Below are 15,583 nucleotides of genomic sequence, written 5' to 3'. Positions count from 1 at the left end.
TTGGTTGTCATCGTGATCTCGTCGTGGGGTGAGCTACTCTCTGTACGATTATGCGGTGATTCGGATCGCGCCGCTGGCCACCAATGTTAGACGGACCGGGAGGGTCGGCCGAGGATAAGGGGAGAGGTCTCCGGGGAGAGCCGTCTCCAGCGATCGTACAGACAAGTAACTTCCCCCCCACAGACGTACACCACACCAGGGTAAGGTTCAACGATATTTTATAAGCAATTCTTCAAGTACGGTAAAATGATACAAGGAGGTCTGGACTCAGGGGTCCCCTCGATTATGGTCTCTGGATTGGGAAAAGGGTAGCGGGACAGTCTTGTTACCAATAGATGAAATAGCTCTCAATCCTCGAGCTCGGCGTTCTAGATGGACGGGCCGCGGCGGAGCCAGCAGGTCCCGAGATGGATGAAGGAAGCGACGGTCCGCGGCGGAGCCAGCAGGTCCCGATGAAGATGGTAGTTACAAACGGTCCGCGGCCACGCCAGCAGGTCCCGACGACGATGAAGGTTACGAAGGTTGCGGCAGCGCCAGCAGGCAGGACGATAGTTCACAAGGCAGGGCTACGGCAGCGCCAGTAGTCCGTCAAGGATGAGTTCTTCTCTGCGTCTCTCGACTCCAGGATACAACTGCCTTCCTGCTCTGGAGCTGCCCCAGTTATAGGGCTGGTGCCCTTTGATGTCCGGACCCTCGCACTTGGAGGTCGGGAGGTCCGGGATGAGGGAGTCCAGACACCCAGCAGGGGGGTGGAGCCAGCGCCCGGGGAGGCTGGGGGCGAGCGGTACCTGGCGGGGGAGAGCCATTGACACCTCTTTCTCCCATTGACCTGCCAAGTAGTCCGCTCACCTCCTGGGTGGATGGTGGTGCCGGGATGTCTGAGGCCTGGCCAGGCCCAGGGTTAGGGTCGATCGGAGGCCACGCGGCCTCGTGGTGCAGTGTCCAAGATGGCGCCTGGGTCGGGCGCGTGGGCCGGTGGTGGATCGGGCCCAAGGGGTCGAGATGTTCAGAGGCAGGGGTCCCGGAGGGGACGGGAAACGTGAAGTGGTGGTGTGTAACACTTGAGGGACCGGGCTCGGGCCTGGTCGGGTAGAGGGGGAGTGGGCCCTTCATGTGGCCTGTCCAACAACAAGGAACAGGTCATCCATATACCGATGCCACTGCACTACTCTCCCACTACTTTGTCCCTCATACAGCCTGGGTACCCGCTCCTCCCACCAGCCAACGAACAAGTTTGCATAACTGGGGGCAAATCAGGTGCCCATAGCTGTACCAGGCACTTGCCTGAAGAATTGATCCTCAAACAAGAAAATATTGTTTGTGAGACAGAATTCCACAAATTCAAGTAGCATTAGATTGTGTTCCACATAGCTTAACTGTCGTTTCTCTAGGTAGTGTTGAATAGCACTCAAACCATGCTCATGTTTGATACAAGTATATAAACTTGTGATATCCAACACCATCAGCAGATAAGTGGGATTCCAAGTAATTTTGACAATCTTATTCAGAAAGTCTTTAGTGTCCTTAGTGTAAGATTCAAGTTGGGCTACAAAAATAGTTGTCAATAAACATAGACAGATTTAGGAAGATAGTAAAACGCGGGGACCACTGGATTGTTGCTCCAAAGGAATAAATGTTCCTCTGTCCCCAACAGAGGACCGCTTCCGTATCAGTTCCTCATACAGTTTCACACTTTGTTTATATACTTCACTATTGGATTTCTCATAGTACTTATCATCCGATAATTGACAGAGTGCCTCTTTGTGGTATTGCTCCCTTGTTTGGAGGACCACTTTTCCACCTTTGTCTGAAGGTTTTATTATGACTGTGGTGTTTTTTGTAGGGCCATTTTCTCTACAGGTTTAATGTTACCGCTTCTTTGCCCGTGGTTATTACCTTTAAGTTTAAATTTGAGAAGATCATTTATCATTGCCTCAGAGAAAACATCAATTGCATCCAGGGGCATCTGGGGATTGAACACCGATGTTGGTTCAAACTAGCTAATATTGCCAATTGACTTTCTATGCATTTCTCCCTTCCACATGTAAGCCTGTGTGTAAACAAAATCATTTTCATAAATGCCCTCTAATTTACATGCTTGTATAGGTAACCACATAAATGAGGTTGTGCAAATAACCACTGCTTCTAAACTCCATGTGTTGTTCCCATTTCGGAAATAGATCATTTTTCTTGATACTTATTTTTCACTTTTTATTTTTTACCAAGTGAATTTCTGTATACCTGGTACACACTGAAAAACCATAGCAAGGCGCAGCTCAGTTATTGGTTCTGGACACTTGAGTTCTTTGTGAAACTGCAACCATAAGGCTCCAGTGGACATACCTGTATATTGCTTTTAAAAATATGCCAAGATTCTTCAAGGTGTTTCTATTGAAAGTAACAGTTGAAATTAAAACATATTGAAAATGAGTTGAAAAAACATCCATTTGTGCCTGCATTTTCACCTGTAATTTCTTCTAAGAAATGTATAGCTTTTGGGAATCCATTATTGTTTTTGCAGTTATTGTCCCCGCAGGCACGATCAGTCATGTCTGCCCCCGCCTAAGCCCTGGCAATTGCCGCGCCCATTGGCCACGCCCCTTGCTCTCGCACAATTGCCGCACCCATTGGCCTTGGCCACGCCCCCGGCCCAACGCACACGTTTGTTTTCCACACGCTTTTTTGGGGGGGGATGTGCCGCGCGATTGTTGCCGGTTGTCGCGCACATTGGCCACACCTCTTGCTGCCGCGCAATTGCAATTGCCGCGCCCATTGGCCTTGTTCACGCCCCCAGCACACGCCCACAGCACAACGCACACGTTTAAGGAACGCTTTTTTTTGTCGTCATGCCGCGCCCCGCCCCCACCCACGCCCACAAGGGACTACTTTGCTGGTAAGGTTCTTTTACCTTTCAAATGTATATGGTGGGCATCTGTATAGCCTATGTCCTTCTGCTGCAACTGCCCTTTCCAATGCTGTATTGGGTGTTGTGATTGGTGCTGTAGGTTCATGAGATTACCCGCCTCAATGGTTTGGGCTCTCTCTTTATAATAATTGTATAGATATAGATATATATATATATATATAGTCGCTCACATTCTTCGTATTACAAAAGAATTATCGCATACACGGGGGCGTTCTTGATTTTTTTTATTTTCAACAGCCTCTAAACAAACGCGTTTCGGCGTGAAGCCTTCTTCGGTGTTCATGACACATTGAAAACGGCATGTTAATAAAGCTTTGTTCACATACATAGAAGTAAAGAAGGGGCAACTACCCCATAGCTAGCATGAGCGCCATATTGGAATTGCTCGCTGCATATTCATACAGCACGCATGGAATTCATTAGTACAATACATAATCATATGTGCGCAAAATGAACATTTCATTAATCATTATGCTTCATATTACGTGATAAAGTCGTTTATCGGCATAAAGTTCGTACAAATTAAAAGGGGAGAAAATGAGACAAAATCTCGCCGTGGATCAGCTGGTGTCCCATCCTTATAAACTTCCTTCCTGTAGTGTTTGTGTGATCCAAATTCATATATTATTTACAAATACTAATGTACAGCCAATCACTTTCATCTAAAACAATCATTCAATTGATAATCATTAAATTCATGTTTGCTTAACTGCAAGACAGTCAACTCATCTGAAACAAGAAAGGTCACCTAAACTATTTTCCCAAATGCACAATCAACTCCTCCCCAATGTTCAAACCCTTTGGGAATTTAGTGAGTAAGTCTATAATGTATCTTGATTCTAAACGGCGTAACTTTCGTTGTCTGTTCCCACCTCTGATATTATTGGAATATAATCCAAACCAAAATATTGCAGTTTGCTCCTATCGCTTTGATGAAATTCAGCAAAATGGCATGCTACTGGGTAGGCAGCATCAGCTTTGTCTATTGCTCTGATTTTTAGCTGATGAATGGTGCTGCCTATGTAGCGTAGCCCACACGGGCACACTAGGCAGTATACTGCATACGGTGTACTACACGTAATACATTTGGAGATTTCTCTGGATTTCCCTGTGTCTGGTAGATTATAGGTAAGAACCCTCTTAATGCTGGCGCACGCCTTGCACCTGCTGCAAGGGAAGAATCCCTTCATCTCATTTAAGGTGCTTACTCTGAGTGTGACCTTTTCTAAATGACTCCTCACCAATATATCCTGTAAGGATCTAGCCTTCATAAATGTTACCAGTGGATGTGTTGGTATATCATCTCTGATGACACTATTGGTCTTAAGAATGTGTCAATTCTTTTTGAGCATCTTCTTCATATGGTTAGCTTCTGAAGAATAAGGGGTGATCATACGAAATCTGCCTTTCCTATTGGCGTCGTCCTTCTTGGGTTTATCCATGAGGAGTTTATCCCTAGGGATCTTTCTGACTTTGCACAGAGTCTTGTCTAGAGCACCCAGATCATAGCCTCTCACACTCCATCTGGCAATGCACTCCGAGGCAGCCGCCTCAAAGTCCTGCTCTCTAGAACTGTTCCTCCTCAATCTTAGGAGTTTGCCATACGGTATGCTTTGAATCAACTTGGGTGGGTGGTTACTGCTGGCAAACAAAGTAGAGTTGCCAGCAATGGGTTTGCAAAAAAGGGCTGTGTGTAACTCACCATTATCCAAAAACACCCTCAGGTCCAAATGGTCACTGCCACTGGACTTATTGTACTCAAGAAGTGCAGGTTGAAATCATTCTTGTTTAATACATCAATATATTGATATACCATGTCCACTGTCCCCTGCCACACAAGGAACAGGTCATCCATATACCGATGCCACTGCACTACTCTCCCACTACTTTGTCCCTCATACAGCCTGGGTACCCGCTCCTCCCACCAGCCAACGAACAAGTTTGCATAACTGGGGGCAAATCAGGTGCCCATAGCTGTACCAGGCACTTGCCTGAAGAATTGATCCTCAAACAAGAAAATATTGTTTGTGAGACAGAATTCTACAAATTCAAGTAGCATTAGATTGTGTTCCACATAGCGTAACTGTCGTTTCTCTAGGTAGTGTTGAATAGCACTCAAACCATGCTCATGTTTGATACAAGTATATAAACTTGTGATATCCAACACCATCAGCAGATAAGTGGGATTCCAAGTAATTTTGACAATCTTATTCAGAAAGTCTTTAGTGTCCTTAGTGTAAGATTCAAGTTGGGCAACAAAAACAGTTGTCAATAAACATAGACAGATTTAGGAAGATAGTAAAACGCGGGGACCACTGGATTGTTGCTCCAAAGGAATAAATGTTCCTCTGTCCCCAACAGAGGACCGCTTCCGTATCAGTTCCTCATACAGTTTCACACTTTGTTTATATACTTCACTATTGGATTTCTCATAGTACTTATCATCCGATAATTGACGGAGTGCCTCTTTGTGGTATTGCTCCCTTGTTTGGAGGACCACTTTTCCACCTTTGTCTGAAGGTTTTATTATGACTGTGGTGTTTTTTGTAGGGCCATTTTCTCTACAGGTTTAATGTTACCGCTTCTTTGCCCGTGGTTATTACCTTTAAGTTTAAATTTGAGAAGATCATTTATCATTGCCTCAGAGAAGACATCAATTGCATCCAGGGGCATCTGGGGATTGAACACCGATGTTGGTTCAAACTAGCTAATATTGCCAATTGACTTTCTATGCATTTCTCCCTTCCACATGTAAGCCTGTGTGTAAACAAAATCATTTTCATAAATGCCCTCTAATTTACATGCTTGTATAGGTAACCACATAAATGAGGTTGTGCAAATAACCACTGCTTCTAAACTCCATGTGTTGTTCCCATTTCGGAAATAGATCATTTTTCTTGATACTTATTTTTCACTTTTTATTTTTTACCAAGTGAATTTCTGTATACCTGGTACACACTGAAAAACCATAGCAAGGCGCAGCTCAGTTATTGGTTCTGGACACTTGAGTTCTTTGTGAAACTGCAACCATAAGGCTCCAGTGGACATACCTGTATATTGCTTTTAAAAATATGCCAAGATTCTTCAAGGTGTTTCTATTGAAAGTAACAGTTGAAATTAAAGCATATTGAAAATGAGTTGAAAAAACATCCATTTGTGCCTGCATTTTCACCTGTAATTTCTTCTAAGAAATGTATAGCTTTTGGGAATCCATTATTGTTTTTAGATCGATTTCTAGCACTAACTGAAAGAAGTAAAAGCACAAAAAAGCACACAAAAGCTATGTCCCAATAAAATGTTAAAACTGTGTAGAAAATGTTGGTTTTCTAACTAATGTCTTCCTATGCCTGAAAGCTGGGGAGATGGTAAATATATCACCATGAACACTTTGTTGATATCATTTGCAGGGAGAAAATCAGATGCTTTCTACTTCAGCACTTTTTCCCAATTTTTCACCAAAGACCCAAAATGTAGCTGTATTTTGGCTAATTTATCGGTCCCTTCCAGGCAAATCCACAAACCCTGGGTACCTTTAGAATACTCAAGATGTTGGAAGAAAAGGACACAAATTTGATGTGGCTACCTTATGTTGACAAAACGTTACAGGGGCTCAAACACGAACTACCCCATAGAGCCAAAAAAGACATCAGCACTGTGGGTGGGGGGGGGCGGCCCAGCAGTTAAGGGGTTCCAGGAGGAGTGGGGCATGGTATTCCACCAGAATATCAATTAAAAAGTATCAAGAGGCCAAAATATCACTGACCAAATCATTGACAAGGTCACTATCCAAAGGTACTTATAGGTTGATTTTACTTACTCCCACGTGTATGTACCTTGCTGATATATATATCTTCCTGGAATGTAGAACTAAAGTTACAAGTAGTAAATCTATACTAAAGTATATGCACTTACCTTTTTGATATATTAGTCGTTAATATTTAGACTTCCGAAGTTTGGCCCCATGATATTTTCTACTCAATATTTTGTTTTACAACCCTGGGACAAGGTGGGCTGAGTCGGAGAAATGCAAATACATCTAAATGATGAAAAGACTCTCCTGCCAGTTAAAGCCTTACTTACACATTGCCGTTGAGACGATGGGAACTGCAGAAATGGACATCCCTGAAAGAGCTCGGAAGACGGCAAACATGGGATAATTGACAGATGCTGCGGCGGCCATCTCAAACACCAGTGTGAGCACAGAGCACACCAGGAGAGTCATGCGCCGGCCGTACCTGAGAGAAAACACATGAAAACACAGCTTACCCTTTGGCTCTGATGGGTACATGATGCATTTGCATGTGACCTCCAAGATCGGAAAAAGTCCCAGAATAAACAATCCCTATTAAGAAACAGATTTGAATATTTTTGTAGGGAGGATGCATGCACATTTTGCTACTAATGTCAAGCCCTGCCAAGTACCACTCATCAGGGGTTTGACAAACTCATTTTAGCACTGGTGTCCTCATCACCACACTAACGGGCATTAGTCACATATTGTAGCACCCAGGAACCACCCCAGGATACAAGCTGTAGGAAGAGCTGCATTTAAGCAGGGAGTGCGCTGGCAGTGAGTGTGCTGTACTGCTTATAGAGCATGCTCTGTTTCACAATACACTGGCATCTCACTGTCTCCTTCACTTTTTCATTATTATTATTCACTTCACACATCATAAACTCTCCAATTAGGCAGCACAGGGCCTGGTAATCACCTTTAATCAGCCGGGCTCTGTGAGTGGTCTTCTATCAACACCTTGTCATGATGAACATTAACAATCAGACAGAGCCCTCACATAGATCCAGGGGTGGCAGCGTACCTATTGTTTTCTGGCAAGGCACCGGCAGCACTGTGAACATACAGTTTGGGATTCTCCCCAGAGGCAGACTGTAATGAATGCGCAAACGCAAAGTGAAGGTTGAACACATATTGTTACAATGAAGTACCCTGCAGACCGGGTCAGCATCAGGCAGCGAGTGGTCACGGAGTGCAGTCTAGCCAACCATCAACCGGAGTGCTCGCGACCACCCACGGACACAGAACATTCACCGTGCAGTGACCCACGGACACAGAACATTCACCGTGCAGTGAATACCACGTGGGAAGATACTACATATCTCTTTCCCAGGCACACATATAAATTTAATTTCTGGCCACCTTAAAAAATCAATCAAAGCGTGAATGATGAGGTAGTGTCTGGAAAGGCCCGATAAGATCAATAACAAATTTTACCCATGGTTTTGCTGGTAATGGAATAGGAGGCAGAGGAGGGGTAGTAGTGCGTAATACCTTGTTGTCCCTACTTGAAAAAATTACACAGTTGTGAACAAGGGTATCAATTTCCTCGTCCATCTGTGGCCACCAAAAATATTCTTGAACTCTATGCTTAGTAAGGGTAGCCCCCAGAGTCCTTCATGAGCTTTGGGCAACAGACAATTCCTTACACTTTTGGGTGGGACCATTTTTTCAGCTCACATGATAAGACCATTTTCAACAGACAACTCATTATACACTTTGGCATAAGGTTTCAAATTCACTTCAAGATTAATTTCCTTAGGCCATCCCCCAACAATAAATGTTGTTACTACTTTCATAACCTCATCATGTTCCGCAGCCCTATTCCACTCCTGCTCTGTAATTGGCAAGATTTGTTTATTTGAACTGCTGCTACAATACCATCATTAAAAGCTTCATCATTGCATATGTTGACACTGTTATCCATATTTCTTTGTAGACCAGTGTTCATGGGAAAACGTGACAGTCCATCTGCCCAAATATTTTTGCTCCCAGGAATATGCTCAATGCTAAACTGATATTGAAGAACTCTTGTCGTCAATCAGGGTGTGTAGCCTTTACTAGATGCTTCCCTCAAAACGGACACCAAAGGTGTATTGTCCCTTTTGTAACACAAACTTCCTAACACATAGGCAGCATCTAAACTTTGCTATTGCCCACCACCATGCCAAAAGTTCCTTTTCAATCATGGATTAATGAATTTCTACATTTCTGAGCACTCCAGATGCAAACCCAGTTGTGTGTTCAGCCATTTGACCCTGTTGTGTAAGTACTGCACCCAAACCTAGGTTAATTACATCCAAAGTCAACTAACACTGAAGCAAAGGATCATAAGGCTTCAATGTCTCAACCTCACTCAATTGTTTCTTCACATACACTGTTCCATTCAAACTCTATTTTTCTCTTCAAGAGATAAGATAGTGGCCTGACTCTAGTTGCATAATCTAGTATGAAATGGTAATAAAATACACACAACCACAAGAAGGATTTAACCCCATTTTTGTATTGTGGTGCAGGTGCCTCTTGAATTGCCTTAAACAACCCTGGTCTTGGTTTAACTCCTTTTTCAGATATAATATGTCCTAGATATTCCATTGAATTCTTTCTGAATTCACACTTTTCTCTTTTCAGAACTACCCCTTGATCTTGGAAAATACCCAACATTTTGTGCAGAATATCATCATAGTTAGTTTCACATTGATCAAGACATCATCCTGAAAGATGGCAACATTCGTAACCCCTTTTAGAAAGTTCACCATGAGCCATTCAAAAACTGATGCAGCCAATGCAAGTCAAAACGGCATGCAACAGTATTGAAAAGACCCTGAGGGAGAAACAAAAGTTGTAAAATGCCTGAATTCTGGATCTAACTCACTTTGGGGATATGCAAAAGCCAGGTCGAATTTTGTAAACACTCTTTGTCTGACGACCATGTCCAACACTTCGGTAATATTGGGAAGAGAGTGAAAGTCAATCAAGATCTCTTTGTTTAGGCTGCGAAGATCTACACAGATTCGAAGGTCAGTATTCTTCTTCCAAACTACAACCAAAGGAGAAAGCCAAGTGACGGTTCTATTGGTTCGATTATACTTTTACTGCATAATGCTGTAAATTCTTCATCAATGTCATCCCTAATGCTAAGAGGAACACCCCTCATATTGTGTTTGATAGGTATTCCCCCTTATTTGATATAAATATGATGCTTGAAGCATTTTATTTTCCCTAACTCTCCTGCAAATTCCCTGGGGTTACTACTCAAGAGTTGTTCCACAGAACTGTCATCTCTAATGGCTAGTACTTGTTCTTTTGCACCAGGACATAACATCATGTCAATCAACCCCTGGTGAAACTACCCTCTAATATTCAGGCCCTTGATAGCAACATATAACTTTCCTTGAATACGTCTCCCCTTGAATTTTAAAACATCCTCAAAATAGCCCAGTAAGTCTATCTACCTTCCTTCATAAGAGACTGGAGCACGATCAGGTGGTAGTAAGAATCTGTTGCCCCATTTGCTTTAAATATTCAAACTAAAGGCAATTCACAAATTCATGAACAGAGCGTGTCACAGCTGTATTACAAGAACCAGACAATGGTGTGCAAATCACCTCATTGAGAAGCACAGGTGTGCGTATCACCATCCATAAGTATAAAAACGCACACTCCTTAGTTTCACTACTACTTGAATGTCAGAATTTTTTTTCCCTGTATGACACTACAAAGTTGATACAGAATTGATGTGCTGACAATAGCTATTGCTGAAAATATGGGTTGAATTGTACTTTACAATAGCTGAACTGTACCAAAAAATAACTTCACAATGACAAGCACAAGGTGTGCGTGTCACCGCTGCTAAGTTAATAAAAGAATCAACCTCCTGTTGGTTTGCCTCTGAAATTAACTTTTAATACAACACTGCACACTCACTTTTGTATAAACGTTCAGCGAGAGCAGATGATTTTGTGCTCCATGCCACAATCTAGCTTTAACCAAACAATGCACTCACATTGCCTCAGTACAAACCTTCCAACGTTGAACAGCTGAAACTTGAGCTGACATTTTTCCTATAATTTTTATGGGGAACATTTAAGAACAAGCGTTGTTTCTCGAGGGTGGAGTTATTCTTGACAAACATAGTTAATCTTCCAGTCACACGATGGTGCCCGCGACCACCCGCCGACACAGAACACTCACCGCAAGGTAAGTATCATGCGGGAAGATACTACACAGACGCTGAGGAGGCAGGTGGCAGATTTGTTTTTCCAGTGGACAACGTTGTGCTCGCTGACATCAAGGCAGGAGATTTTTACCATGTCCTTCCAGTCTGGCCAACCTCTGCAGCCCCAGGAAGACACTGCCACCTGACTCCGCTCTGCCAGAGGATAGTTAATGGCCTTGCAGCAAATGTGCACTGACCCCCTGCCCCTGAGAGATTCTGCCTGCCTAGTACCTGTGAGACACCACAGAATAATCCAAAGAATCAATTTCTTCTAAACTCCCTGTTTGCTTCTCATATACCTTCGAGAAGCAGAAGTATTCTGTATCACACATCTTTTGAAATACTGGTGTTTGCTATTTTTCAGTTGACAGAAAGCAAATACATATCCTTGTTCTTGATTCCTTTTTATGAATAGAGCGGTGCTTCCCTCGTTCCCTGAGCATTTGCCAGGCGTGGTGGGGTCCTCAACTTCAACAATAAGGGTAAGACGAAGTACATTCTATCACATGCAGGAACTACATCTAAGTGCCTTCATGCCTGTTGGACAGGCCACGTGTAAGGCTTGCTCCCCCCCCGCACGACCAGGCCCGAGCCCGGCTCTTTAGGTGTTACACGCAACAACCACCCGTTTCCCGTTTCATATGGGACCCCTGCCCCTGAACATCTCCATACCATGGGCCCGATTCCCTACCGGCCCTCTCGCCCGGCCTGGGCGCCATCTTGGACACAGCACCACGAGGCCGCGTGGCCTCCGATCGACCCTAACCCTGGGCCTGGCCAGGCCCCGACATCCCGGCACCACCATCCACCCAGGAGGTGAGCGGACTACTTGGCAGGTCAATGGGAGAAAGAGGTGTCGATGGCTCTCCCCCGCCAGGTGCCGATCGCCCCCAGCTCCCCCAGGCGCTGTCACCACCCCCCTGCTGGGTGTCTGGACTCCCTCATCCCGGACCTCCCGACCTCCAAGTGCGAGGTTCCGGACATCAAAGGGCGCCAGACCTATAACTGGGGCAGCTCCAGAGCAGGAAGGCAGTTGTATCCTGGAGTCGAGAGACGCAGTGAAGAACTCATCCTTGACGGACTACTGGCGCTGCCGTCGCCCTGCCTTCCGAACTATCGACCTGCCTGCTGGCGCTGCCGCAACCTTCTGAAACCTTTATCGTCGTCGGGACCTGCTGGCGTGGCCGCGGACTGTTTGTAACCACCACCTTCATCGGGACCTGCTGGCTCCGCCGCGGACCGTCGCTACCTTCAACCATCCCGGGACCTGCAGGCTCCGCCACGGCCCGATCATCTAGAACGCCGAGCTCGAGGATTGTGAGCTATTTCATCTACCACCATATCCACCAGATTGGTAACGAGACTGTCCCGCTACCCCCTTACCCAACCAAGAGACTAGAATAGAGGGGACCCCTGAGTCCAGACCTCCTTGTACCATTTCACCGTACTTAAAGAATTGCTTATAAAGTAACGTTGAACCTTATCCTTGTGTGGTGTACATCTGTGGGGGGGAAGTTACTTGTCTGTACGATCGCTGGAGACGGCTCTCCCCGGAGACCTCTCCCCCTGTCCTCGGCCGACCCTCCCGGTCCGTCTAACATTGGTGGCCAGCGGCGCGATCCGAATCAACGCGTAATCGTACAGAGAGTAGCTCACCCCACGACAAAACCACAATGTCAACCAAAGAAAGCGGATCCACCGAAAAATTCCAGATGGAGAAATTGGAAGAATACAGCCATCGTGAGTTGAAACAATTCTGCATTGAACTAGGTATCGCTACCACCGGTCTGAGTACTAAAGACGATTTCAAGCACGCCATTGAGTCATGGGCAGAAACCGGGGCCGTCAGACCCCCGGACCAAAATGTCGCAGCAGCAGAGAAAGACACCACGGCTCCCGAGGAGCGAAGAACGGGTCTCTCGCAAGATGAGATCCAAGAACGAGAAAGAAACCGACTACATGAACTAGAAATGGCCCGGCTCAAAATGGATGGCAAACTCAAATTAGCCGAACAAAAACTGAACCTGGAACATCTGCGGCTCCGAGAAGAACGGGAAGAGAAACAGAGACAAAGAGAGCTCGAAGAGAAGAGGCTGGCGTATGAACACGAGCGCAAACTAGCTGAGATAGACTTACGCAAGCAGAACAAAGAATTAGGGGTGCCCGAGCAACCGCGCACCCCGGGGGCAACAGAAAAGAAGGTACACATCCCCAAGGATGTCGTTCGAGAATATTTCCGAGATGACGACATACAGCAATGGTTCAAGGCCTACGAGATCGCTATGACCTCCCACCGGATCGATCGAAGCAACTGGGGAGCCGGTCTATGGGGGAGGTTCGTCAATGAGGGCCGCGATGCCCTGCTACAGCTCCCAGACCATCTGATGACCTCCTATGACCACATGAAAGCTACCCTCCTCACCCGCTATGGGCTCACACCCGAAATGTACCGCCAGAGGTTCCGAGACTGCACCCGGATCCCGGGTACCACTTGGGTGGAATACGTGAACTATTTCAGCCGAGCCTTCGAGGGTTGGATCAAGGGAAGCAACGTAACGACCTACGAGCAACTCTTCAATCTCATGGTATGGGAGCATCTATCAAACAACTGCTTCGTCGAGCTCAGGCAGCACCTCCTCGACAGTAAATTGACTGATCCACGGCAGCTCGCCGCCGAGGCTGACCGGTGGGAAATTACCCGAGTAGGCCGAAATGGGTCACATGAACAGAACCGGAACAACCACGGTCAGCAACGTCCCCGAGGAGGAGGAGGGGGCCAGGGACGAGGAAGAGACAACGCCCCGGCCGCTCCCGCTACCAGCACCCCACCCCCGGCCAACCGGGGCAACACCCCGGCGCGGCCGGGATACAGAGCCAATGTCACGTGTCACCGATGCCAGCGAGTCGGCCACTACGCAAACGACCCGAATTGTCCACAGAGTCAGACTCCGAGACCCCGCCAGATGGCTGCCGCCGCCCTGGGGGAAGATCAAATCTCCGAAGAACAGGAGGAGTGCGAGCAAGAACACCAAGAGTGGGAACCAGCCGCCATGGTTCTAGCGTGCCTAGGGGGAAAATACATGGTCCCGCGGGTCCCCCTGCCCGCCAACACCCGGAAGTACAGTCAGTGGGTGAACATTAATGGACGCCGGGCCGAAGCCCTACGTGACACCGGGGCCAGTGTAACGGCCGTCCGCTGTCACCTGGTGACCCCAGAACAGATCCTGCCGAACGTTCTCTGCCCTGTCCGTTCAGCCAACAATTCGGAGAGTCTATGTCGGATGGCCTGCGTCCCCTTCGAGTGGGGAGGAGTCTCCGGCATGTTGAAAGTGACGGTCCGAGATGATGCCCCCGTAGACTGTCTCCTGGGAAATGATCTTGAGAGTTCCCCGTGGGCCGCCGTAGAGAGAAGAGAGCACCTGGGGATGTTGGGCATCCCGGACTGGGCGTGCGTAACCACCCGGTCCATGGCTGCCCGTGCCATCCCCCGACCCGAAGAACCTGAATGGCCGGCACCTCCTCCCCCGGTCGCTCCAGTAGAAGACACCGACCGGGCCGTCCCCCCAGAGCAAACTCCCGAGGGGCTCGTTCAACCTCAGGACCTTCCCGACCTGGCTCAGTGGCGTCAGGAGGGGGGGCCCACCCAGGAACAGTTTCGCCACGAGCAGAAGACCTGTCCCTCCCTCAAGGGACTCCGCCAACAAGCCCTCGCCCAGAGTGCCGGGGATACCTCCGGAACCCATTGGGTCTATTGGGACAATGACCTGTTGTACAGCGAACAGAGAATCGCAGAGTTAGGGGCCAGTCGAGTGCTAGTGGTACCCCTCCGCTTTAGAGACTTCTTGCTAAACCTGGCCCACGATGTCCCCCTGGCTGGCCACCTGGGTCAGGACAAAACCTACAGTCGCCTGGTGACCCACTTTTTCTGGCCCAAGATGAGGAACGACGTACTCCAGCACTGCCGATCTTGCCCCACGTGCCAGGCCAGCGGGAAGAGCGGCCGCAAGCTCAAAGCACCTCTGCAACCTTTTCCAGTGGTCACCACCCCGTTCGAGAGGGTGGGGATAGACATTGTGGGGCCCCTGGACCCCCGTACAGCACAAGGACATCGGTTCATCCTGGTCCTGGTGGACCACGCCACCCGCTACCCCGAGGCTGTTCCCCTGCGAACTGTGACAGCCCCGGTAGTCGGCCGGGCCTTGATGGGGATCTTCTCCCGGGTGGGCTTCCCCCGAGAAGTCGTCAGCGACCGGGGCACAAACTTTATTTCAAAATACATGAAGTCCCTCTGGCAACAGTGTGGGGTCACCTACCGATTCACGACCCCCTATCACCCTCAAGGAAACGGACTAGTTGAGCGGTTCAACCGCACGCTCAAAGGGATGATTGGGGGGTTGGAAGAGCCCCTCCGTCGCCAGTGGGATGTGCTACTGCCGTGCCTCCTCTTTGCCTACCGAGAAGTCCCCCAGAAGTCCCTCGGCTTCAGCCCGTTCGAACTCTTGTATGGACACCCTGTGCGAGGGCCGCTCAGCCTAGTCAAAGAACGCTGGGAAATGCCCCCTCTAAAGAACCCTCCAGATGTTTTCAAGTACCTCCTAACCCTCCGCAACCAGACCAGACAGTTCAGAGAGATGGCAAAAGCAAA

At 47.4% G+C, this 15,583-nt stretch overlaps 1 protein-coding gene across 1 annotated transcript in view; it reads right to left on the bottom strand.

The window, feature by feature from the left end:
- The window catches only part of LOC147706709 (solute carrier family 22 member 7-like), a 130,828-nt gene that overhangs the window by 79,548 nt on the left and 35,697 nt on the right, over nucleotides 1-15,583 (bottom strand). The window contains exon 3 of the mRNA XM_086925850.1: nucleotides 7,007-7,161. Coding sequence (XP_086781976.1) covers nucleotides 7,007-7,161 — 155 coding nt within the window. The remainder of the gene's footprint in view (nucleotides 1-7,006; nucleotides 7,162-15,583) is intronic.

This window comes from Lissotriton vulgaris, chromosome 6 (assembly GCF_964263255.1).
Source record: "Lissotriton vulgaris chromosome 6, aLisVul1.2, whole genome shotgun sequence".
NCBI lineage: Eukaryota > Metazoa > Chordata > Amphibia > Caudata > Salamandridae > Lissotriton > Lissotriton vulgaris.
Note: the sequence above shows the minus strand (reverse complement) of the source record. Positions and strands in the feature narration are given on the sequence as shown.